Source organism: Sebastes fasciatus, chromosome 5, assembly GCF_043250625.1.
Source record: "Sebastes fasciatus isolate fSebFas1 chromosome 5, fSebFas1.pri, whole genome shotgun sequence".
Lineage (NCBI taxonomy): Eukaryota > Metazoa > Chordata > Actinopteri > Perciformes > Sebastidae > Sebastes > Sebastes fasciatus.
In genome coordinates, this window is record NC_133799.1 from 11,443,727 (window position 1) to 11,471,518 (window position 27,792).

Here is a 27,792-nt window from a genome sequence, read left to right on the forward strand (position 1 = left end):
AAATATATGTTCTTTGGCTTCCTCTTCTTCCCCAAGGCCTATTGAAGGATGACACCATGGGGTATAACGCATGCGCAATAACACTGCAGTGTAACTACGCATGCGTATTACCCCAAGATATGACGCATTGATGACGTTTATCTATTCCTCTTTTCTACGTCCTTGTTCCTCTCCACCTCCACATCCGTCCTTCTCATTGGCTACTCAACACTACGAGTCCTTAGAAAGGTCATAAATAGTCTAACACATATTTACAAGCGTTTGGTAGTGTTTGTTAATGCAAATGTAACATATTAAGGTCCCTAATATGTATGTATGTTTGGTTTAAGTTGAGAGGTTTTCTGTAGTTCAAATACGACCAAACGGTGTATGAGCTGTTAAAAAGTAAAAAGTAAATTACCGCTTCGCCTTTTCGCTCAGCTGCTCATTTAATCAGTCAGTTAGTTAGCAGCTAGCAGCTAGCCTCAGCAGCTGGTCGCCATGGCTGCAGTTATTCTGAGTTTCCCAACTCTGCAGAGCCTGAGGATCTTTACACAGTGAGTACAGCAAAGCCTTACATGGTTGTTATGATTTTGTCCAACGTTATCTCCCACCAAACAGCCTCTTTATAACGTTAGCCTAGCAGCTTTGTTTGCTAATGTTAGCTCCTTCACAGGTGTACTGGTGCAGCTGTCTGTCATTGCCTCACATTAATTACCTGCTTAGGGTTCAGGATTGCTGGACAGGTTAATATATCACGTTATTTGCCCCTCAACAACCAAGATAAAATGTTTGTTTCCATTGTGCTGAGCTGATGAGTCAGAAAAGAGCTGAGCAAGGTTAAATAAAGGTAACAAACTGAGCTAGCGTGGCTAATGTTGCTGGGACAACATGCACACTGTTGTGTAGCTGTATATACCTGTGCGACCAGCCTGCACCTGGGTATCACATTTAGCACAGGCTGTGTTTGGCTTTATGGTTTTCTGTACGTGCTATTTCACAAAGTAGCATTTCGTCCATTTAACATCTGCCCTTCACAGTCATGTAGAGATTTGAATGGCACTGAAGTTGCTCTCCTCTCCTCTCCTCTCCTCTCCTCTCCTCTCCTCTCTTCTCCTCAGAAAACTGACATGGACCAAAAGAGGTGTGAGGCTCGTTTCAGGAGGTGAGTGAAGGAAATGCTCCTTGCAATAAACTGGGGGGAAAAAAATTCGGAAACTTGTGTTTGGTGGATTATTTCTCTGTTGTTACAATGCTAATTGGCATTGTATTTTACATGGTTGGAAAGCCTGTTTATTTACCTTCACAATGATGTCCAACTTGTAAGGATCATGCATTTGTGGGATGAGCAGCACAGCTGATTATGTGGGTAACGCCCAAGACAAATTTGCCAAAATGCTCCGCCATTGGTAAACAGTGTATTCTCCTGTTGCTGTTGACTCTTGTTTTAAGTTGTTTGGTGGATTGGATGATTGAACTCTATCAGTAACAAGTCATATTGGCTATTTTACACTTTATTCATCTAATACACTGTCAGGAGCCTCAGTAGTGGTGGAAGATCCATACGCAGCCACAACAGCCTGGCACCTCCTCCTCATGCTGGTCACCAACCTGGTCACACGTTGCTGTGGGATGGCGTTCCATTCCTCAACCAGGATTCGTTGCAGGTCAGCCAGCGTGGTTGTGTTGGTCACTCTAACACGTACAGCACGCCCAAGCTGATCCCACAAGTGTTGAATTGGGTTGAGGTCTGGACTCTTGGCAGGCCGTTCCATTCTCTCTACTCCCACATTGTGGAGGCCTGTGATAACCCTGGCTCTGTGGGGGCGAGCGTTGTCATCTTGGAGGATGAAGTTAGGTCCCAGATTGTGGAGATATGGGATCACCACTGGCTGCAGAATCTCATCCTGATATCTCACTGCATTGAGATGGCCTTCAATGATGACGAGCCTTGTTTTGCCAGTGACATCATTGAGGAAACACACAACCACGCTGATTGACCTGCAACGAATCCTGGTTGAGGAATGGAACGCCATCCCACAGCAATGTGTGACCAGGTTGGTGACCAGCATGAGGAGGAGGTGCCAAGCTGTTGTGGCTGCATATGGATCTTCCACCGCTACTGAGGCTCCTGACGCTGTATAAAATGAATAAAGTGTAAAATTGCCAATATGTCTTGTTTGTTCCTTGTTACTGATAGAGAGTTCAATCATCCAATCCACCAAACAACTCTAAACAAGAGTCAATACCAACAGGAGAATACACTGTTTACCATTGGCAGAGCATTTTGTCTGAAAGCCATTTCAAACTTTTTTATGCTTTTGATTTAATTAGTGAAATGACGACTATTGTTAAGTTCATTTTAAGAATGTGTTGGTATTTTGGGATAAAGTGTGTTCTGTGTCTTCTTCAGGGGTAGGAAGAATAGAGAAGGTGCTGATTGCCAATCGAGGAGAGATTGCGTGTCGTGTGATGCGCACGGCCAAGAAGATGGGCGTCCGCTCTGTGGCTGTGTACAGTGATGCAGACAGAGACTCCATGCATGTGGCCATGGTGAGATGCTGGATAGCTTTGTCTTGCAAAGAGCGCTGTCTTTTAGTCTTTGTAGTCATCTGCTTCTCAGTTTTTGCTTTCTGTGTTCTTCTACGCTTTCTGCAGCTGCTTTAACAAACACAATGAGGCAGCGTGTTGCTATAGTGGAGTTTTCTTGAACTGGTCATTAACCTTTTCCACTCCATCCCTCTGTTTCATAGACCCATTTTTGTCTTTTTTTAGGGGGGTACAGGGGGTCTTTAGGGTGAGATAGCAGGTCAATGCCACATAGAAGTGGTGTACATCATCTGAAAGCTGGGAACATGAAGATTAATTTGCTCAGCACTGTGTCAAGTTGTTCTATCAGAAATCAGAAATATAAAAAAATTAAAAGAAATTGTGAAAGTGTATAAGATACCATTTGTTACATAGACTTGGTGCTAAATTTAACTTTTTTTCAACCACTTGAGAATTGATAAAAATTATCAATCTCTCCAAAATGCCATATTAAGAAACCAAGACCTCGAGGAACACCATAGAAAAAGTCATGCTGAATGCCCTAGGTCTGTAGTTTGTTTCATGAGGCTGTGATTATCCTAGAGGTCACCACAGGTCATTTTATACAGTGAGGTCAAATTTCAAAAAATGGTTTCACTACAATGAAATGGCTACTATGGGGACTAACATAATCACACATGAATACACTCAATTGCTCATTGAATTCACAAGAGTCTCAGCGTTCCAGTGATACCCAATTTATGTAATTCCAAGACTTTTTAGAGACCCCAATATGCAGAAACAATTTTAGTTATGATACCGGTACCTTCACTCCAGCTCTAAAACTGAGTCTGCCACAGCCTCTGAAAAACAGCAAAGTCAGCCGAGGGTGCCAGGATCCTCAAGGAGTGGAAGAGGTTGATAGTTTACGAACTTGCATTAGTTATGTTCAGTTGAAACTATCTGTTTTTGCTTTTTTTTTTGGTAGGCAGATGAAGCCTACCACATCGGCCCTGCACCCTCCCAGCAGAGTTACCTCTCCATGGAGAAAGTCTTAGAAGTTGCTAAGATGTCAGGATCACATGTGAGTACTCCTCTACTTGTTGTGAACAGTTTTGGGAAGAGAAGTGATGCTGACCCTTTCCTTTAGTCTTGCTTAAAGGAGCTTCTTCAAAAGGAATAGTAGATCATGACGTTCAGGCCTTTTTAGCTCCTTTAACTGTCCTCCATGTTGAACACTTCTTCTTTGACATTGAACTAACAAGGGGCTTTGACATTTAAATGTGTTGTTTTAGAAAACGTGTTTGTGTGTGTGTAGGCGGTCCACCCTGGTTATGGCTTTCTGTCAGAAAACACAGAGTTTGCGGAGGCATGTAAACAGGAGGGAATCATCTTCATTGGGCCACCTTCCTCTGCCATCCGAGACATGGGCATTAAAAGGTAACCTGCATGTATATACAAAACAATATACAGTACATTTACTGTATATCCACTTTCCAATTGTCTCTAATTAACATTTAATAAAACAATTGTTTCATGGTACCTAAAAGGAGCAACAATTTATGGGATACAGCAAGTAACCATTTAATAGAAACATAAATGCATTTGAAAAAATAGCAATAATAGCAATATGTGCCATTCACTTTTATTGCTTTGTCTCATTTTTCAGCACATCCAAACACATCATGTCAGCTGCTGGGGTGCCAATCATAGGCGGCTACCATGGAGAGGACCAATCAAATGAGAGGCTGCAAGCAGAGGCTGTCCAGATAGGATACCCCGTGATGATTAAGGCAGTCCGTGGAGGAGGAGGGAAGGTGAGACGATAAAGCTTAGAAAACTTTGACCATTTAACTTCAGGAAACATGGGATAACCTTGTGTGGGTGTGTTTAGGGGATGCGTATTGCACCGTCAGACTCCGACTTCTTGGAGCAGTTGGAGTCAGCGAGACGAGAAGCCAGGAAATCTTTCAACGATGATGTCATGCTAATTGAGAAGTTTGTAGAGGATCCCAGGTAATAATAATAATTAATTTACTCACTCAGATAGTGCTAAACAAACAATTCTACCACCTTGTTATGTTTGTGTAAAGATTAATTTGTCCTTTTATTTCTCTGTCTGTGTCCTGTAGACATGTGGAGGTTCAGGTGTTCGGGGACATGCACGGTAACGCTGTCTATCTGTTTGAGAGAGACTGCAGCGTCCAAAGGAGACATCAGAAGATCATAGAGGAAGCACCAGGGGTGAGTGAGCAATAGTGGTCAGTTGAATTAATACTGACTGAGGAAGGAACTGTAAAAGCTGTTGTAAATTTGCACAAATCAGACAAAACCTACATCTATGTTTGAGTGAATTTAAATTCTGACATTTAAATCTCTTTTAAAGATAAATTTGGATTTGCCACAGCTGGCTAATGGGAGACTGACTTGAGGTTTAAGTTTAGGATATGTGTCTGGAATAATCCCCCGGGACCTTGTTTCAGTAAGCGGGATTAGTAAAAACTCTGAGTTAGATAACCCTGAAATGAGGGGACATCTTTCTTTCTTCAACAAACCCTGAGTTTCTCTCTGTCTCCTCCGTCTTACAGAGACAGACACACTGCTTTATTTCCTCACTCATTCGGTCCGTATCGAAGAATGTATCGAAGCTCATTAATTAGCGGCGGTTCGGATATTAGTTTGTTACTCAGGACTATCTAAAATTACCGCTTTTATGCGCCGTCAGTCATTTCTTGAAAAGAAGTTTTTACCCTCAAATTCCTACACAGCATCAAGTCACCCTCAGCTCAGAATAAAACTTTATAACACTGTGTCTCTGCGCACAAGACAGCTGTCAGTTTGTTAGAGCAGCTCCACTAAAATGTTTATTGCTCATAATATGTAATCTCAGTTTAAATAGTACAAAATTAGTATGAAGTTTAGACTTGTAGGATCAATGAATAATGATTTCTAATCTCTCACGTGGAGCTATATTGTGAAACTGAATATTATGGCTATGATCACTTCAATACGTTTGTGTCAACTGTTGAATGTTTTACTGTATTTTCAGTCTACTTCGTTATGTCTTTTTTCAGCCTGATATTAGTCCAGAGGTCCGGAGGAAACTTGGAGAGGCAGCAGTTAAAGCAGCTAAGGCTGTCAACTATGTCGGGGCAGGTGAGACACAAAACCAGTTCTCCTGTACACACTTCACCACGGGGCCTCAGGCCCAGAACACACAGTATATTAACATGATATTGTTGTCTTCCCGTGTAGGTACGGTTGAGTTTATAATGGACGCCCAGCATAACTTTTACTTCATGGAGATGAACACCAGGCTGCAGGTGGAGCATCCTGTCTCTGAAATGATCACTGGAACTGACCTGGTGGAGTGGCAGCTCAGGGTAAGAGAGGAGGGAGTTTTTTTAATCAACAGGAATTACATTTTGTCAACAAAACATTTTGATTTCAGCCACACTGATTCCTCTTTGTGTAAATCTCCTCCAGGTGGCAGCAGGAGAGCGCCTGCCTCTCCTCCAGGATGACATCATTTTAAGTGGACACTCTTTTGAGGCTCGTATCTACGCAGAGGACCCAAACAACGACTTCCTTCCAGGGGCGGGGCCTCTGCTGCATCTCTCCACCCCGTCACCAGATCAACACACGCGCATAGAGACTGGAGTCAGGGAAGGTAGGAGTCTCGATTTAACTCTGGTTGTGTTTACATGGATATTTTTTTCCATTATTTATGTAGCAATAATCAATATTTTATTTTAAGGAATTAAGTATCCAACACACACACAGAACAAAGAAAGAAATGAAGTAAAAACACTTTTGGGAAATTCAGTGCAGAAACCACAGCAATAAGTGTGTGTACAGTACAGACTGTACTCCATACATTTGTTAATCTCTGTTCTTTTTGAGAAATTGGGGCTGTCAAAGTTAAAGCGATAATGATGCATTTACGCAAATTCGTTTTAACGCCCATAATTTCTTTAATGCATCAACGCAATCGATTTTTCGGAGGTTGGATTTTTGGTAGGTTTTGGAAAACCTGAATCTTTATTTATGCCAGGTGTATCAGGTATACACTAGGAATTTGCTTAACAAGTGACAGTGTCTGTTAGGTGTTGATTCAATGATCAACGATCCAATATTATCAATACAAAGTGAAAATATAGATACATTGTCATCTTTAAGATATGCCTTTTATTTTGAAATTCACACTTTATATTTATGCTCTCTATTAAAAATAGATATCAAATCTAAATCCTATCGTGGCAGACTTTGTGATATCGGAAAATATTGTTTCGTTCAAAGAATCGATATATCATATTGTGATGAAACTTGTGATTTACACCCATAGTGTCTGTGTGTGTGTGTGTGTTTGTTTGTTTTCAGGGGATGAGGTGTCTGCACATTATGACCCGATGATAGCCAAGCTTGTGGTGTGGGGAGAAGACCGATCTGCTGCCTTAAAGAAGCTGCGTTACTGCTTACGACAGTACAATGTAAGACACACACACACACACACACACACACACAGTCGAATGATGTCATGCATCTAAATATTTTATTAAACCTAAAACATGTAGCATTTGATTTAAATTATACAACAAATACATGCAACAATACCTATAAATAATTCATGGTTCTGTGTTTTAACATTCTTTGCCTCCTTTTTGTTCCTCAGATTGTGGGACTGAACACTAACATTGACTTTTTGCTGAGTCTTTCGGGCCACCCGGAGTTTGAGGCTGGAAACGTGACCACCAGCTTCATCCCTCAGCACTACGCGGACCTCTTCCCCGCTCCGAGGGCTCCCTCTGGGGAAACCATCTGCCAGGCGGCCTTGGGCCTGGTGCTGCAGGAGAGGAAACACACACAGGAGTTCACACAGACCTCCACTGGTGAGGGCATAACATTTTCCTTGTTAGGACAAATGATCTATAGCACGTTTGATTTGAAAAAGTAATGGATATACTAAGTGTATATGGTGTGTGATTTTCAGACCCCTCCTCGCCATTTGGCTCCAGCAGCGGCTGGAGAAGCAACATTGAGTTTAACAGAAACATGACGCTACAGCTGGGAGACAAAAGTAAGTAACAGACATATGGTGAGCTTTTACCGCCCCCTAGTGTACAGGAAGGGAGGTAAAGGAGGAAGAAAAGATGAATATAGAACCACAATTTTGATCAACTGTATCAAAGGTGGTGGGACTACAGAGAAGCATTATTATGCCTCCGCTCCAACGATGGCCTTGACCAGAGGCGTTGTGTTTTCGGGTTGTACGTCCGTACCATTCTCGTGAACGCAACGATTATTTTTGTCTATGTTCTCATCACTTATTGAGTAACAGGATCATTGGGCCTGCCGATCAAAAACTTGGTGTTTTCATTTAATGTTTTGGATGCTTTAGAGATGTATGTATGTCTGTGTTAAATTAGTTAAAGAAATGGTTTAGTGTGTTTTAATAAGCAGATCAGTACAGTTATAACTTTGAATAATTCGGTTTAGCTGATCTGGTCTCTGGCAGTTTGTTAATGAACTTTTCATGACTCAATGTTTCTATTATAAATGTCTCTGCAAGGCCAAACATAATCAATGAGAATGATGTTCTACTAGAGCCTCTGTGTTAAGTTACTTCAGCGTCTCCTCTTGTTTGCTTGCTGCTTCCTCTCAAACCTGTTTGGCCATCTAGAATTACAAAACATTTCATCTTGTGTGTTTGTTGTCTTTAGAAGTTGATGTGGTCGTCGTGTACAACAAAGATGGCAGCTACACAATGAAGGTGAGATGGATATCTGTCCTGTATCTTTTAATTTGTTTTTGTTGTTTTTTTCTCAGAAAAGTACCCAGATCTTAAAAATAGAGCAGATCAGTTTTTGGTATTTTTAAGTACTGATTGTAGCTTACATTATTGTATGATTGTGTTTCTTTTTCCTAGAATCCAATTTTCACAGATTTGAAATGCTTAAAATAAACACCCATGAATTCCCTTTATACTTGAGCATGAAAGTTGAGCCTTGGCCTCAGGAACAGTAGTTTGACAAAATAATCTTAACTCAGATTATTGTATTTGAAAAGTAACACTGTTAGGAGTAACAGGTGAAGATGTAGGTGAATCTGTAGTAGTAGATCTGCCTCCACATTTATCATAACTACATCTCTCCTTTCAGATTGGCGAGGAGGTGTACCATGCGACTGGGGAGGTGGAGCTGGAAGGTGGAGCATCATTCCTTCACTGTTCTGTCAATGGCGTGAAGTCTCGTCCCAAACTGGTGATCCTGGACAACACAGTGCACCTGTTCTCCATGGTATGTTCATAACACTACTGTTGACAATACAAACACAGAGGTAGGGAGAGAGAGAGAGAGATAGGTAAGTAGAGAGAGGGGTAGGTAGAGAGAAAGAGCTAGGTAGGTAGAGTTGTAGAGAGGAGGGATAGAAAGGTAGAGAGAGGGAGGGATAGAAAGGTAGAGAGATAGAGGTAGAAAGGTAGAGTAGTAGAGAGATAGAGGTAGAAAGGTCGAGTGGTAAAGAGAGGGAGGTAGAGTGGTAGAGAGAGGCATAGAGGTCGAGAGATAGATATATATGTAGAGAGAGGTTACCTTTTAACAAGAACTTCACCTGTCGCTGTGAAAACTGTTTCCATTTCCTGTCTTCAGCATCTGTCATCTTTTAGGACTGGTGACTAGGGACAAACACTTGACATCTGTCATCAGGGGAAATTAAAGACTGTTCAAATCCTCTTACCTCCGCTGCCAGATAACTGTCACTTCTGATCCTGACATCTTTTCTTCTTTTCTGCAGGAGGGAAGCTCCCAGGTCTCTGTCCCAGTGCCCAAGTATCTGGCTGGCGTGAGCGGCTCTGGGGCTCAGGGTGGAGCTGTGGCCCCCATGACAGGAACCATAGAGAAGGTGAGTTTGGTTGTTTTAACTAGATTATAATTGGCAGAGAATTTAATTTGTAGCCTTTCACATCACTCTATTTCAAGATAAAACGGCAATTAGTAAAACATTATCTTAAAGCTAGGGTCGGGAATGCTGAGAAACTGAGTACACTACATTTAAAAAATTATCCAACTGAAAAACCCAGCCCAGTGTTGCCAAATCTTACTTAGTAGCGCTAGCTCCAAAACTCCCTAAATCTAGCGGGAAAGTCGCCAAATTGGCAACACTGACAGCCTCTCCGTTCAGGGACACCTCTTAGTGTATTATTGATTACCTAACATGTTCTGGCAACTAGCAGAAGTGATAAGAGCAGACAGACTGCCATATTTTGAACAACTGAAACTCTAAACGGGTAATAAAGACATACATTACTTGCATTACATGTCAATTAAATAATGTGTGGCATAGCTGTATTTTATGATTTCTGTCAGATGAGCACAACAGTGTTCATGACAAGTTATATATTTACTATTCATTTAATTCACAACGTGGCATAATGTGACGAGTGTACAGATGTCAAACATTTATTTTAGATTTAATACACATCTATCTGATGAAATGTCATTGAGATGCAGTTAGAACAGCGCCTAATGACTGTGTGTCGAGCCTCTTTTATATTTAACGGGTGGTGAAAAGACTTACGCCAAGAACGCACCGGTGTGTCCTCCCTTATAGCTCCTCCGGTAAGCCTCCTCGCTCCTCGAAATTGCATTTTTAGGAATTGGGATGTCCTTCAAGATGGAGCGCTGAGATCGATTTCCGGGTCTCAAGCTGGAGGAGATGAGGAGGCACAAAATCGAGGAAATGAGAAGAGCCCCAAGTGTCCAAACAAAAACAATCTGTTGTATTGTGTTCAGGTGATGGTGAAGGCCGGAGACACAGTGGCTGTAGGAGACCCGCTGATGGTCATGATTGCCATGAAGATGGAGGTGAGGGACTCCCGCTGGCTCTGCCTCACACACATTTTCACCTTTACTTCAGAAGTACACATACACACACACACACACACACACACACACACACACACTCTGCTGCGGTTGTAATAAAGTTATGTTTTTGTCTCTGCAGCATACGATCCGGGCGCCCAAGTCCGGTGTGATCAAGAGGGTATTCTTCACCGAGGGCTCTCAGGCCAATCGCCACGCTCCTCTGGTCGAATTCGAAGAGGAGGCGGAGGAAGAGGAGGGGAGCAGCCAGTGAACAGACTCAAAACACACAACCACACCCATGAATACACACTGACAGGTAGGAGCCGCAACTAGTTACAGCTGGAGGGAAAGTGAGTCAATCTGAACGGGGTCTGTGTCCATCACTTGATTAGTATTTCTGAAAATGCGAGTTAGGACCTGAATCATCTGTTGGGAGAGTCTGGAATGGATTAGACAAATACTTTGGCCGAAAGGTCGGAAACGGTGACCTAAAATGTTTCTGGGTTTGACTTGTGAGACAGCCAGTGAGTAAATAATCTCTTCTGTACAGTTGCCTTTTACACATCAGATTATTTTCTTTATGTTAATTGTAGAACTTTTGTGTGTTTATGTTTGAATCAGTGAAGCTATGGCAACTTGTGTTTGCAATTTTATTCCAAGTCTCCTCCCTCTGCGTCTCTGTTAGTTGTGTAGTGTTAGTTTAATTACGGTTCACTCCCGAAATGACGCGTACTCGGATAGCTGCAGACACCACATCAGACAAAAGACTTGCAGAGTTATGCCACAGGGGGCTATAGGAATAGTTACAAAAAGCTTATTTACAGAGTGAATACCATCAACTTGTAATTCTTTATAACATGTTTGTCTGGGGGAAAAAGGCCATGAAGTTATTGTCACTGTCCGGTAGAACCATGCATCTAAAATTGTGTGAATTTAAACATTTTCTGATAGTTACATGCTGCTTTATAAGTTTAGAAAACTGTCCTACCACTTGTAAATATCATTAAACCTTCCAGTATTTAAAAATGCATTGCCACTAAGCTTAAATGCGCACGGTCACACAGGCACGAATGCAGACAACTAACCATCGCTTGCTGAGGTGATTTTCGAATTGAAAGTTCACCGGGAATGCGAATTTGCTTCGCAACCGGAAGCAAATGTTTTTTCTGCCCTTCGCTCACATAGAATGAAAGTGAAAGGGAGGCGATCGTTAATTTTGCTCGTGTGACCGGGCTTTAAAGCAATACTGTTTTTCTTATTCATCAAGAAATGACACTTTGAAGCTGCATGGCTTTCACTGGACAGTGATTTTAAGAGGAAAGTTATATGTAAAATTATTTTTGGTGGGGTTTGTTGATGTTCAGTTTTTCAACATCCACACATTCTGTCCTTCCAGACTGACTCCAAACTCTCCATCGTTAACCCCTGAGGCCTGTACTACGAAGCAGGATTTAGGATTAGTGAGGCAACAGGTAACCCTGGGTTTTCTGTCCTACGACGGTGGTTCACTTCTTACCGGGGTAGATCGCCATGGTAACTTATGATGAACACATAACCTGTTCCAGATAAGAGATCAACACGTATAAAAGCACTGCCTACTGACCAATCAAAGCTCTGTGCGCAGATCGTATGATAATTTTACATAAATACGAAGAAGTTTAAGTCATAATCCAGGCTGAAATCAACACAGTTTAAACTGACAAATTCAGGAAGGACAGCTGGCGTTATGCTGTTGGTGCTTACAGCTTTGAATTATGTTTTTATATTTACTTTGTTACTTGCTTTCAAGTCCGTTTCACATCGCTGGAGTCGGGAACGCAGCTGAAAGAAGGCTGAAATATTCATGCACGCCATGACCTTGTCAAAGGGCATAATGAAGCGTTTTCTATTCATCAATTATATTCTGAAAGCTATTTATAATATCACCGCTCCATCCTAGACAGGGTTGATTTACCGAGTTGATAACCACTGTCGTAGGATCGCTTAGCGGGTTCTCGTTTGTTAGGGTTAGTTAAGCCAGATACCGAGAAGATACCCCGGGTCTGTTGAACTCGTAGTACAGGCCTCTGAAGTTTGCTTGCCCTTATAAATAAAGCAGAGGTAGCCCCTGTTGTTGTAGAGGAGATTGTAACGTGACACTGAGGAGAAATGCCTTTAGAATCAGGAGGCAGAAAAACACTCCATAATTGTCAAATGGATTTGGCTCTGATTTGAAAATAAGGATGAAATGAAATGTCGGTCACAGACGGCTTTAAACAGACAGATGGTTTGTTTCTGTGTAAATCCGTAATCACTCCAAGTGAACTTGACCTGTTTCTGCTGATCACTGTCTTCTGACTAACTGGTGTGTTATGAGGCCTTGTAGACTAGAACTGTGTAAATTTTGTAGATGTTAAAGATGATTTAAAAAGCAATATTGGTCTGGTGTAATAAAAAGATTTCAAAAGTATGGACAGCGCCATGTCATTCTTGATGTACTCAAGTGTTTTTAAGGTGGGTTGTTTAGTGTAACACTTAATTTAATTAAAAGAAAAACAACTCATTTTTGATTACTTGACATCTCCCTCATCCTCTTAATATCTTTGTCATGTATTGAGCTTGCCCCCGGGAGGCTTAATCAATCAGAATTACTGGCTGTGCAGGGCCATGTTGTGTCATATTCCAGGGTTGGAAGTAATCGGATCCTTTACTTAAGTAAGCACACTGTGAAAATACTCCATTACAAGTAAGCCATGCATTGAAAACATTACTTACAAGTACAAAAGTATTATCAGCTAAATGTACTTAGTATCATAAGTTAAAGTACCCCAGTAATGTTTTACTATAATATATTGGATTAATAATAATCCAATATATCATAGTAAAACACTCACTGACAACTCAATATATTTTATGTGCAAAATATAAATTATGAATCATGCTTTATAACTTCATCATATGTTTCGTACATAAAATCTTGGCCTGCAAAGTAACTAGTAACTAAAGCTGTGAAACAAATACAGTGGAGTAAAAAGTACAACATTTTCCTCTAAAATGTAGAGTATAAAAATAAAGTAGCAGAAAATGTAAATACTCAAGTACAAAGTAACTCAATTGTACAGTACTTTAGTGAATGTACTTGGTTAGTTTCCATACTATGGAATATTTTACTTTTTATGACTGACTTTCTTTCGACATACTGTAATATGACGTTTTTCAACATACTATCCTATGACTTATTTTTTGGACATACTATGACTTTATTTTTTTGCGATACTGTACTATCACTTTTTTTTTTTAAATACTAAACTGACTAACTAATTTTTTTGGCATACTATACTATGACTTTTTAAAAACATGTCAACGTACTATACTATGATTTTTTTTTTTTTAATTTTTCTTGACCTACTATGACTTTTTTCGATATTATTATACGGACTTTATTTTTTCGACATACTATGCTTTGACTTTCTTTTGACGAGCAATTCTTTCATTTTTTTTTTTTTATTTCGACATAGTATACTATAACTTTTTTTCGACATACTATACTATGACTTTTTCAACATACTAGACTATCACTTATTTTATTTTTTTGACTTACATATAGTATAACTTAGACATACTATACTATGACTTTTTTTCCCATGATATTTTTCGACACTATATAATGACTTTTTTTTCATGAAATGTTTCGACATACTATTCTATGCCTTTTTATTTTTTTTTAAATTCAACATACTATAAAATGACTTTTTGAATGACATTTTTCGACATACTGTATTGTGACTTTTTTCCGTGAAATTTTTCGACATTATACAATGACTTTTTTTCAAGAAATGTTTCGACATTTTATACTATGACTTTTTTTCATGACATTTTTCAACATACTATAAAATGACTTTTTGAATGACATTTTTCGATATAATATAATTTTTTTCCGTGAAATTTTTCGACATATTATACTATGACTTTTTTTTCATAAAAAATTTCGACACACTATACTATGACTTTTTTCATGAACATTTTCGACATACTATATTGTACGTTTTTGACATACTATACTATGACTTTTTTTCGTGAAATTTTTCGACATATTATACAATGACTTTTTTTCATGAGATTTTTCGACATATTATATTACGACTTTTTTTATAAAAAATTTCGACATACTATGACTTTTTTCATGAAATTTTTCGACATTTTATACTGTGACTTTTTTTCATGAAATTGTTCGACATACTATAAAATTACTTTTTGAATGACATTTTTCAACATACTATAACATTACTTTTTGAATGACATTTTTCGACATACTATAATATGATTTTTTTCCGTGAAACTTTTCGACGTATACTATGACTTTTTTTCATAAAATTTTCGACATACTATATATTATGACTTTTTTCCTAATAAATTTCGACACACTATACTGTGACTTTTTTCATAAACATTTTCGACATACTATATTGTAAATTTTTGACATACTATACTATGACTTTTTTCTGTGAAATTTTTCGACATATTATACAATGACTTTTTTTCAAGAAATTTTTCGACATTTTATACAATGACTTTTTTCATGACATTTTTCGACATTTTATACTGTGACTTTTTTTCATGAAATTTTTCGATAATTATACTATGACTTTTTTTCATAAAAAATTTCGACATACTATATTATGACTTTTTTTCATGACATTTTTCAACATACTATATGATTTTTTTCCGTGAAATTTTTCGACATATTATACTATGACTTTTTTCCTAAAAAAGTTCGATACACTATATTATGACTTTTTTTCATGACATTTTTCGACATACTATATTGTATGTTTTTGACATACTATACTATGACTTTTTTCCGTGAAATTTTTCGACATATTATACAATGACTTTGTTTCAAGAAATTTTTCGACATTTTATACTGTGACTTTTTTTCATGAAATTTTTCGACATATTATACAATGACTTTGTTTCAAGAAATTTTTCGACATTTTATACTGTGACTATTTTTCATAAAAAATTTCGACATACTAGACTATGACTTTTTTTCATGACATTTTTCAACATACTATAAAATGACTTTTTGAATGACATTTTTCGACATACTATAATATGACTTTTCTCCGTGAAATTTTTCGACATATACTATGACTTTTTTTCATAAAATATTCGACATACTATAGTATGACTTTTTTTTCATAAAGAAATTCGACACTATATTATGACTTTTTTCCTAAAAAATTTCGACACACTATATTATGACTTTTTTTCATGACATTTTTCAACATACTATATATGACTTTTTTAAAGACATACCATACTATGACTTTTTTTCATGAAAAACTTTCGACATACTATACTTTGACTTTTTGTCATGTAATTTTTCGACATATCATACCATGACTTTTTTTGATAAAAAATGTCAACATACATTTTGCTTTGTTTGTAAGCTAACTTATAATTGCTTTATCATCCTTATTAGTGATGAGTGACATTTGCTACATCATGCACACTTACAATACAATTTCTCTGAAATGCTTCATGTAACAACATGCCCTACCCATATTAGCAACCTCAGACCAATCAAAACTATTCTTGCATGTCAACTAGTGTTGTAGCAACAATGCAAGATCAGTTAGTGTGATTGGCTGTAACATTTTAAAAGGCTATATGATGCTACAACCTTATCTGGCACATTTTACCTGACCTCACCCTACTATAGGGCCTATAGTATGCCATAGAAATGTAGCCTATAGAAAGCCTATAGTTGGCTATAGGCTACTATGACTTTTTAATGACATTTTTCAAGACATACTGTGACATTTTTATCATATTTTCCATGACATACTACATACAGACTAGACTTTTTTCATGGCATATGACATTTTTTATAACATATTAAGTTTTTACTGCATACTATAGGCTACTAGGACTTTTTTTTTTACACGACTAAGAGCCTTTAAATGAACAAAATTGCACTCCACAGATGTGTTTCTTAAAAATGTATTTATTTCGTAAATAGAACCGCATCTTCATAAACATCAGCTATAAGACAGATTTACAGACAGGAGGACGAGGGAGGACAGACAGACAGCAACAGATATCAGTCAACAGAAGAGTGATGATGGTGGTTTATTAATAGTGTGGTGCAGCATGATTTACTGATGAGAGGAATAAATAAAAAATACAAATTATTATTTCAATAAACCGTTCAGCACTGATCTGCAGCCTCGTGTCGCACTGGCTGATGCTGAGTCACAGCACATTCTGCAGGAGAAAACTTATCGGTTGACATTTTAATCTAAATTCCTCTTTTTAGCTTATTTGATCAAGGAGACCATAATTTGATTCAAGTCTGCAAACTGAGTTTACCGTGAGCATCTCTGCACTGACAGCATTTTCTAAATGTTTCAATTCCAAACTTTTTTTTCCCTGCAAAATTCCCTGACATAATTTGAATTTGTTTGATCCTTCGTACAATTTATGGTAATTATGACCATAAATTCGTGGATAATTATGTTACTTGTATGTAAAAAAACTGAACAGACATATTTCCATTTTCATTTGGTCTACACACATTCAATATATGGCAGATATTTCCAGAAGCAGGAGTTCTTGGTTTAAACCACATCCGTAGACTGCATGTAACAGCTCTAAATGAGGCATCCAATTAAACTTGGATGGTGCTTCTGATGGATGTCATGATCATCATTTGTAGTCGAGGCTTAATAAAATATTAAATGACAATTCTTTGAATCATGTGGCTCAGTAATCTGCTTCTAGAAATACCCCAGATGCCTCGTATCCAAACCCTGCTGCTCTCTTGTAATGAAGCTTAGATGACGTCAGTGCTTTGATGCTTTACAGAATCAGGTCTCGTTACTAATGTCACTTCTGATCTTAAAAAAATATAGCATCTGTTTCCTGCATAAACCGTAGCAAAGATATCTCGAGTGCAACTTGGAACCCAATTACATTTCATATGTAAAAAAAAAGAAAAGAAAAATCTGTACCTGGATACACAAAATATGTAACAAATAAAAGTGAAATAATTCTACAGATTTTTAAAACTCAGCTCATTACTATTAAATGATACTTCACCCTGTTTCTTTTCAAAATAAGAGTTTTATTACAGGTCATTTTTATTTCATAAAAAAGTATCACCAGCTCTCTCCATCAATTAAGATGACTGTTGCTTATCTTGGAAAACAGACTTTTGTCTTTTGTTTGTATTTTATTATTATTATAGCTGTAATAATAATTGAATTTTGTACACTTTGGGTCTCCGTAGTTGAGCACAAGGGGGCATCAGAACTGCACTAACACTTCAGGTGTATCGGCCTTTGGCCAGGAAGGACTCGTCTTCCCTCCTCTGGAGTTTATTGCTGATTCCACAGAGGAGGGTTGTCCAACTTTTGTTTTTTGTCTAAGTCAGGATATCTCTGTCTCTACTGCATCAAATTTGACCCTTTAACGGATACTCCTGGATTTAGCACTGCACTTATATACACAAATGGTCAAAATAAATGCAGCAGAAGCCAATATAACCCGATTTTAAGGTTTTCTGTCACATTTTTGAAGTCTCAAGAACTCTTTTGTCTGAAGGGAGCTTTCTGAAGTCTGAGAAATCAGAGCCACAGAGGACATTATAAAACTATTTTCACACGCTGAGTAGCGCTCTCCATGATGATTAAACTGACCTTCATGTGTAAAACTGGTGGAGTGCCCTTTTTAAACAGCATTAACATGTATTTTTCTTAACCCCAGGTGCAGTTTACAGATATCATAGGTGTATCCAGGTAGACATTTCAAGCAGACATGAACTCAAATGTTTAAAAAGAAAAAAAAAAATCCTTCGTAAATGTGGCCTGATTATTATCTGTTGGGTCGTAAATTGGAGTGATCTAACTGGAAGTGTCCTTTTTGCTCGTTTAAATGTCCTGTAACATACTAACATCCTGTTTATTTCCGGCTGACAGCTGCACTGTCACCTTTCAGGTCAAACATTATAAAGAGCGTGGATAGAGGTTCAACCTCCTGACTTCTTGTCTAAGATCCAGTAAAACATTGTGGAAAGTTGCTGCATTCAAGTCATGTACAGCACAGGACACACGTTATATTGATATGTAAGAACACAAACACAGGAAAAAAAAAAAAAAGTACCGCAATAATAAATAGACACTTTCATTGTCAGTTGCGCCTGTGTGAACAGAAAGGATATAACAGGCCCAGGTGTGCATCAAACAATGTGTACCATATAGAAAATAAACATCAAGAATATTCAATGAATCGATTGACAAAAACATTATTGACTTTCTGATTTCTTCAAACAGTAACCGTAGCGACAGAAGCATCCCATGACTCTATGTCCCCTGTGTGAGCCGAGGCGTGTACTGGTCATTGTTGCGTGGTTATTGTTGATGTCAAGTTTAAAACGGTTGTCTTGAAACGCTTCTACATTACACTTCTGGAGTCAACTGAACTCTCCTACAAATAAGAACCTTTTACTCATTTCACTTTTTTGGGAAGAAGAAGAAGAAGAGAGGTCAAACCGAGCATCAAAGAGAAACATTTGACCTTTGACCTGCGGACAGCATGCGGCCAATGAGATCGTACAAAGAGCTTTACACCAGGGCTACGTACCGTACTTCCTTCAACCAACTTGGCTGCCATAGAAACACACACACACACACACACACAAACACACTTCATCAACAGGTGGATAGAACAACTTAACAGCAAAAACATGATTCAGGTGATTTCAATGATGACGGACGAGCAATGAAGTGAGAAACAACAAAATTGTGATTTTTGATATGTGACTTGTGCAAACGCTCTGCTTTTCTTTTCACCTCTGCAGAAGCTGAATTATATTTTATCCGATATAGCTATCTCTCTAAAGATAGAGACATTCTGCTGTCTGGGTCGACATGCATCAGCCGTGATTTGGGAAAGCATCTCGCCATTAGAGCCATTTTTGTCTCGCTGAAATAAAAAATGGTGCCATTATCTGATCTGATACTCGGGTAATATTTTTAGGCAGCTGAGAGGGGTATGGTTCTACCTATAAAACCTCATTAAGTCAGCCTTCAACACTGATCCTGTTACCTTAAAATATTCCCTGAGCATCACGCCCTCTAATGCTGAGATGCCTCCGCTAACCCGGCTGAATGAGAAAAGGCATTCAAGGGGAACAAGTTTCCAAACACAAAGTAACTTCAACAGGCTCAAACAGCTTCCATCTGCAGTACCTTCAATAATCCATCAATAATATAACCTCTTGAAAATGTATGGCTTTTTAAAACGGACCTCGTCCGGCCTCCTTCAGAGCCACGCACCAGGGAGACAGAGGCCTTAACAGTCAGGCGAGAAAGCAGCACGGACAATAATAATAGTCTTCTTAACAACGATATAAGCTTCTGTACAATGAGGCACAAAAATAAACAGTTTTTTTCCTTTAAACTCCAGTCTGAATCCTTTGGTCTTTGGTTACAGGGTAGAGATGAATCTCCTCGTACAGTATCGAAGGAGTACTGTAGGTCCTAAGGAAATAAGCCTAGACGTTAACAGAACCAGCAAGGCTCTGAAAGCTACAGGGAGTCTAGCTATTTCCCTTTCCGTCTGAATGAGAAACGAAGGTGCAGCGGGGCCGGCAGCTCAAAGAGGAACTTTATGCAGCAGTTTATGGAAGCAACATGAAGTCGGGCTGCTAGCCGGCACCTCTGAGATGTACTCATGTAGTCTGAGTTTGCGGTGCTACATGGACGATCCTGGTGGCTGGTGTCTATAAGCCACCTCAGTCCTCTGTTGAGGTTTATCAGCGTGCCCAAACCGTCTCGGTTAGGTTACAGTCCTTAGGCTACAATGCTTCGAGCAGGACTGCTGCCTGACATCAGCTAGCAAAAAGTCCAGATCGTCAGGAATCTTCATTCTGTGTATATGTAAGACTTAAAAGGTTATTTTTAATATTAGTTGCAAGACAAACTAAGTTTGGCAACTGTGCTGAAAATGAAAAAATAAATAGCTGCATGAGAGTCCATGTATCCGGGCTGATCTCAGAGGGCAGCACCTCCGAGCCGACACGTCTTAAACTTTTACAAAAAGGTCCTGAATTTAAATATGATGTTTGCGGAGACTTTTGCAGGACTTGCAGACACCCTGTACGCAGCAGCAATCTGATAAGTGTTGTTGTTCAGATGCTGACTGGATCTTCCTACAGAAGTAGCTCCACAGATGTCTGCTTCATGCCGTGCTGAGTTGCTTCACACTTGATTCACTCTGGGAAAACAAATCGGTGAAGGATAAAGCAGCCTACTGCACCGAGCCGAGTCCTTTGGTTTCACATCTGTGTTGCATCGAGCTGCGAAAGCATTGAGCTTAAATTGAAGTAGGTTTTATAAATGGTGGGTGGGTGGATGGCTGGGTGGGGGGGGTGATTATGCGGAGTAGAAGGTCTCCCCGAGCTCTGTGTGTTACAGTCAGCGGCCCTGGGAATCAGCAGTGGGTGGCCTCGATAGGCGACAGCGTCAGGATGCTGCGATCGTTGGAGTAGAAGTTCTCCGTGTCGCTCCAAGACCTGAAAACAGGCAGCAGTGACTGAGGGTTAGGTGACTGAGGGTTAGGAGACTGATGGTGTGTGTGTGTGTGTGTTTGGGTGTGGTGGTGGGGGGGAGGGGGACGGTGGGAGCTACCACACTGTTGTCCGGAGGTTTGTGATTACAATCTACACAACCAGGCTGGAAGAAGCAGAGAGGAGCGAGGGATGGAAGAGCGAAGAGTTAGTAATGGGTGTGATGTTGTTATAGTGATAGAGTATCTAAAGTCTCGCCTCATTAACTCACACTAATCCAGGTCTATCAGGGTAGGCCCAGTTTCAGAGAACTAAATCAAATTAAATTCCTATAAGAGCACACTATTATTAGACGGTTTCGGGTATTTAACATCACAGATTTCTGGATTTCTGTTTGTCCTGACCCTGCTTTATTTATTGGTTTGAAGAGGGCGGCGCTCAGTTTTTGAGTGTTATACGATAACTAGGGAAGGTGTTTTTTTCCCCAAAACAGATGACAAATCCAGTGTAGTCTTGATAGAGACATAGCAAATTTTTTTTTTTTAAGTATAGAGAAAAAGTACATCGGGAAACTTATTTTTGAGGGACAATAAGGTCCATCTGTGTTTAGCAAAGCAGGTACAAAGACTATTGGACATTGTACTGCCAATGCTGCTCTGTATTAAGTTTAAACAGCACATACAAAACATAAAGATCACAAAGGGTCACTAATTACTTCACCAAGGCCTTACATTTCGCAACTTTAGGACCTTATGATACCCTGATCTGGATCAAATAAAAGCCAGGCTGGGAAAAAAAAAACGTGTTAAAATCACTCTAATCTCTTATTTGCTTCATAAAACTCTACAGTGTGGAGTCATCCATGTCATTACAGCGATTTTAAATGCAAATGATGCAAAGGTTTTAGGCTGAGACGGTCTCAAGGTTTAGATTTGATAAAGCTGTTCAGAGACAGCTCATTGAGCTCTAAGGTACGGTCTGTCTCCGACCTCACACTTTAAAGATGATGGTTAAGGTTCTTTGCTGCAAAACGCTTGATGCTTCTTTAAACATAAATGTCTTTGCACTGTAAGTTCTTCACACGTTTGAAACCAGTTTTCCGAAACTGTCTCTGGTTTATTCTTAGAGGAGATGAGGTGAGACTTGAGCTACTTGATTCATGGATGAAAATCAACACGATCATCATAAAGAGAAATAAATCATGATCAACAAGCATCAACAACATTCTTGCTTCATATATCCACTCTCAAGATAACCAGGACTAGTATCGGATTCTCTGCAGGTAAAATATACATCCCTAAGTTCAGTTAAGTATTTAAATATCTTCCCCTTTTTGCTACAAAAATAGGTATCTATTATTACGTAAGTATGCTATCTTCCACAATATTAAACATATATGCATATAATATAAAATCTATGATTTACTGTATACTGTTATGTAGAGACACGACAGAGGCACAGTCCCTTTCTGTTATTAGCTTAGCGAGCTGGAATGTCTAACAAAGACACAACTAGTACGCAATCTCATCCATTTCTAGACCACTCAAAACAATTTCCACCTAAACTGCCAGTGATCGGGCCGGACAAGAAAAGAAAATACAACATGGATACACTATGAAAGTCACAGCTTGCCACTGCTTGAATCTTAAAGGTCACAACAAACCAACCATCACCAGCATGCTGACTCGCATCAAAGTGCAACCAGAGTCAACGATCAGAGCTTCTACCTTAAAGCACCAGCAGGGAGGAGCAGAGAGACTGTTGTTCAAACAGTGCCTCCATTCTGGCTGCTACACCTGATCTGCACATGACTGCAAGAGGAATAAAGCCTGAAACGCTGAATAGTTTTGTAGCTGAATGTGACGAGAGGAAGACTGCACCATCCACATCTTCAGATATGTTTTGATTTCTAATTGTCAGCTGAATAATTCTCATCATGACCTTTAATGTAACGCAGCTCTCTTGAGATGAAGACAACCGTTTTAAGACCTGGTAAACGGGGAAAACAGGGCCACCCTGGGACTTTAAATAGGCTGGCTGATGACTCAAATGGTGGTTTTGACTGGAGGCACACTCACGTGCTACATCACCAGCTTGGCTGTCTACCAGGGCTGGGGTCAAACGCAAACATCTCAGTGCTATAACCAGTTTTGCTCCCCGGGTTATGACAGAGCAAAGAAGACGTTAGCACTTTTGGGATAAGCCGGTGGGAACATGAACCCGAGAAAAGAACAGAACAGGCAGGTTTCTGACAAGACGAAGCTCACGGGGGACGTTAACAGCACATGAATAATTAATCTGGAAGGTCGGACAACATTATGCAGATTTCAGACACAGAAGGACGAGGACACAGACAGACACGCAGAGAGGACAGAAAAAAGACAAGTGCAAGAGGAGGAGTGTGTAAGAGGGCACAAATACATACAGGTTTACATTGTATACAAAGTACCAAAGGCAACAGCAGCCCCCATGCAACAAGACAGAGTCTGGGCATTCTTGTTTTGTAGCCCGTAGTGGACAAGACAGGTAGAGTTAAACCAGTGGAGAAGGTAATCTCCACCCACCTGGAACACCCCTGGTTATAAAACGAGCATGCCCCCAAAGTTGGCCTCCTCTCAGAAGCACATATAAGGCTTCAGGATCAAGTAGAAAAAGACTAATAGATACAGTAAGTAGCAAAAAGAAGACTCTCTGAGACTACATTTCCCAGCAGCCTCTCTGGTTTAGTCCCCTTGTTCGAGGAGAAACGGGAGGATGAGGAGTAAGGGGTGTCAAACAGCAGCTGTGTTTCCATCCAAGGATTTTTTTTAAAATTATAATGCATTAAAAGGTACAGTGTGTAGGATTTGGTGACATCTAGTGGCGTGGTTGCAGATTGCAACCAACTGAGTACCCCTCCGCTCACTCCTTCTTTTCCATTTCTGCCAATAGATCCCCCAAAATACTACACACTGTTCCTTTAAGTTAGAAAATATTCAAATCAAATTCCCAAAGGTTCAACAAACTGGTTTTAAAGCAGACTCCAAAAATTGAGTTTGTTGACGAAATCATCACGTAGGATGGTTCAAGTGGTTTTGAACATTTGGATTTTTCTGGATATATTCCTGCTTATTATATCCAAATACTACCAAGTATTTGTCTTTACTTTCAACTACCTGAATGAAAAGGTCTAAAAATTTGAAAAGTAAAATGTGTTTGACATTTGAATGAAGACGCAGCTGCCGGGATTTGACAACTTCACACAGGCATGTATCTCGTTTGTTATGAAAAAACATCTTTGACTCCTGACATCAGTGTCCGTTCATACTTTGTGGCCCCTAGCCATGATTCAGCTGTGGCAAGCAGCCAGCTACAGTTGGGCTTCCAATATATAATAGATAAATACTTTATGTATTATATAAGTTTGTAAATATGCTTACTATATGTGCCTTGTATGTTATATAGGACTGTGTGTATACATTCCCTTAATTCCCCTATGGCAGTATCCTAGCATTAAGTCACTAGTCTTTCATTCATTCTGAGTGATTTTATGCTTTATTTCCCTCAAACCCAGAAGGTAAAGAAGAAGGTGAGGAGAGAAGGAGAGAAGGAAAAAAAGAGTTGATCGTATGGGAAGGAGACGAGGGATGCAAACTTCATATTCAGCCCCAAATCTATTCGTTGATTGTGTCACTTTCTGAATTTACAGCATAAAGCTCACCTAAGCGGAGCATTTCACTTATGTTGATTGTTTATTTTTATCCTTCTCGGAGTGTAAATTGGCTGCTGTTTGCTCAGTTGGAAGAATTCAATTGGCTGCCTCGTGCCAAGGTCAGAAAACAAATCAATCATTCCGACGGGAAGAAATTCATCTAAATTGAATCATGCATTTAGTGGCAATCTGACCCCGGAGCGATTTGAATAGTTTCCTTTCTCTCAGTGAATTGACCCTGACAACAATTGAAATGGAGCATATCGCACACACCTCTGTCTGAGGAAGAATGAAGGGTACAAATATTAAAATGTAGGACAAATTTTATGCTCCCGACTGGCTGAATCAAAGTTAAAAATCCTCAGATGATGCCAAAGATGTTGATTATTTGGCAACAATACAAAGAGATGTTGTTACAGCCAGTCACAATTGTATGTCTCTACTATGAGATTGCAGCTGCATCTCCCAGGCCTGACTGACTGGATTGACACAGCCCTCTACTCAACCACAGAGAGTCTGCAGGTTGCTGTCCAGAGGGGCTGAAGGGAGGAACAGTGTTTGTTTGACCTGCATGCTGTCATTACCGTTACAAACACACACACACACAGCCATGTGAACGAACAAACATGCGTGCCTCTGTGCAACGTCGACACTGCAAAAGTCTCATACACAAAGAACAAGAATGCTACATCTTCATTACTGATGTGATCAATACTGAGAGTCCCAAGTCGTTTTGGGGAGTATCGATTACTCAGCAGAAAGGGGCCGATCAGGTCAATTAATCCATGACCCCACTGTCACTGGGATTCTGGCGAAAAGACACAATAACACTGAAACTGCAGATTGGGCAGCACAGCAAACTGTGAATTCAGCTTACTCGTCTTTAAAGCTGCACTAGGCAAAAACTTTGTATGAAAAAAAAAATCAAGTAGTTGATGTTTTATCATCCTTTATCACAAAGTGGCGCTGCAGCAGAGAGGAATATTTTATCTGCACTTACTCAGAGCTCACTTTCTGCAGTAAACTGACATCATGATTCCTTTTATCCCTCTCTGCCATTTAGGACACCAAAATGCAAAATTGCCAAATGCAGCTTGAAAGCTAAGTCGCCACGATCTGTCACTTATGAAGCACTTCCACATCTCTTCAGTCACAGGCTAATACTAGAGATGTGCACGCCCAAATGTGGCGCTCGAATCATATATCGTTCGACCAGCTAGCCATTATCGCAAATGGAGAAGCCTTCCGATGAACAACAGGAGTCAACCTAAACCTAACAACTTGACATATAGACATTGGTGTCGTCTGTTAAAGTGCATTACAGATTAGGCAGTTCTCCTTGAAAACTGGCTAATCAGGCTAATGTGGACAGCAACCTTAGATTTTAAGGGATAGAAACAGAGGAGACAGACAGATCATAGCATAGATGATAAGGACATAGACACATGGGCTAATAGACAGACCCGCCCTAATGTAGGGGCTACATAGACAAGACAGGTTACATAGTGTAATATTGGGTGCCTGTATATCGCAGCAAGTCTCCATTGTAAGGGCCTTAATAAAAATACTGTAATCGTAATTCTCCCTGGCTAGACTGCCAAACATCCACTGTAGTGCATGCTATGTAGAAGGCGAAGCTATTACAATCTATTCAGTCATTGGTCTCTATGATTTTGGTTACAAGGTGTACTGATATATTTCTGATAGAATACTACGGTGGGTATGAGGTTAAGCACAGCGTTTTGTCTGCTTAATCAAAATGTTCAGACTCCCAAAACGGACTTTGATGGAAATAAGAAACTCATAACAGTGCAGTCCATGATGGCTTGATCCACACATCTTCAGCCTCTAACTCCTCGCTGGGGTGGCGTCCACAAGTTATGCTAAACTGCACCCTAAAACCAGTCTGAAACCCTGACTCCCCCAACAACTGTAAGCTCAACCTGCAACAGATCTGAACAACAAAGACTTACAGTATAGTCGTAGCCACATTATGGGCTAAAGCAGTCAGGACTGCAGCCCAAATTTTTGCCACCAAGAGGGTGGTTCATCAGGATTCATAATCATTGTTTCTTGTGGTCGTCCTCCCCACCTGTTGCTGCGGCTCGATGCGTGGCAATGGTTGGCGCTGGCCTGGCATCGCCCGGTTATTTGCTCCAGGAGGCGGGCCAGGCGGGAACAGCCGCTCTGCCCTTGTTGGTAGCAGCACAGGGACTCCACACAGCTGAGGCTCTCGGGGGCTGATACAGACTGGGAGGAGGAAACGGGTTGAAGGGCAGAGAAGTAAAGAGAGAGAAAAAAGAGGGAGAAGTAAGTGGAGAAAGAGGAGAAAAAAGAAGAAATTAATACCAACACAGGTTCACTGTCACATTCTGACAGGATGATGGATGACTGGAGGATGACGTATTGCATGCTGTCACAGGAAGAATGATGTACAGGGAAAACATTCAAAACATGCTACACAAGGAGCTAAAATGTTGCAAATAAATACATAAATCAACCTGTAAACAAAGAAATCTTTGCAAAAAAAAGCTAAGATGTTGTATTTTAGGGTGATTGTAAAGCAGATTAACTCTGTCCTTGGCCTCTTTTGGAAATCACGTTGATTTGAGACTATATTATAAATATTTTAAAATGCCAATTTAATTGGCTGAGGTTTATACAATGTTTTGACATAAGTTCTGAAAGCCCCAGCGCTATCATATCATATGACTGTGCATGATAAGAAACAAGACAGTGTTATCATCTATCCTGACCTTTTTCCTTTTATATGTTTAAGAACAACTGTGAAACTCCAACATATCGTCTGTATCAATGTAAAAGTTGACATTCACTGCAAAGAAAGCTTTAACTGTCTAAATAAAAAGACTGAAAAAATATACTTTATGACTAATCAAACTTTTCAATGAGCCAAAGGTGCATTGGTGGAGAAAGCTGAATGAAGTTGCTGCCGAGAAACCTGCAGGGTCAGGTGGCTCGGTTCATCTGAGTCAGCACCCGAGAGAGAGACGGTGTGCGATAAAGAGAGAAAGTGAAGAGCAGCGAGACAAAGAGGAGACAGAGACGGAGTGTGATCTTACATTCATGTAGTTTGCATCCTGTACGCTCCTTTTCTACAGCATAACGGGACTACATAAGTATAGTTTAACCTCAGAATAACTTCAGTGTGGTTCTAATAA

At 39.7% G+C, this 27,792-nt stretch overlaps 2 protein-coding genes across 4 annotated transcripts in view; one reads left to right on the top strand and one right to left on the bottom strand.

Annotated features, from left to right (window-relative positions):
- The first annotated feature begins 209 nt into the window (after positions 1-209).
- Positions 210-12,819, top strand: mccc1 (methylcrotonyl-CoA carboxylase subunit). The gene is made up of 20 exons (XM_074635077.1): positions 210-536; positions 1,101-1,144; positions 2,393-2,532; positions 3,497-3,592; positions 3,827-3,948; positions 4,178-4,325; positions 4,403-4,524; positions 4,641-4,752; positions 5,583-5,664; positions 5,764-5,891; positions 5,995-6,178; positions 6,889-6,998; positions 7,181-7,397; positions 7,499-7,585; positions 8,229-8,278; positions 8,667-8,804; positions 9,301-9,408; positions 10,299-10,370; positions 10,510-11,950; positions 11,995-12,819. Exons 1-19 carry the CDS (start codon positions 481-483, stop codon positions 10,639-10,641), a joined length of 2,148 nt encoding a protein of 715 aa, XP_074491178.1. The 5' UTR covers positions 210-480; the 3' UTR covers positions 10,642-11,950; positions 11,995-12,819.
- A 3,524-nt stretch (positions 12,820-16,343) lies between these two features.
- The window catches only part of atp11b (ATPase phospholipid transporting 11B), a 59,449-nt gene continuing 48,000 nt past the window's right edge, over positions 16,344-27,792 (bottom strand). Inside the window, exons 29-30 of one of the 3 annotated variants that reach the window (XM_074635080.1) lie at positions 26,706-26,863; positions 16,344-20,928 (exon numbers count right to left, since the gene is read on the bottom strand). In XM_074635080.1, coding sequence (XP_074491181.1) covers positions 20,847-20,928; positions 26,706-26,863 — 240 coding nt within the window. In that variant the 3' untranslated portion in view covers positions 16,344-20,846. Of the gene's footprint in view, positions 20,929-20,997; positions 21,089-26,586; positions 26,864-27,792 lie in introns of those variants that run through there. The other 2 variants (XM_074635079.1, XM_074635082.1) reach the window with 2 other exon arrangements.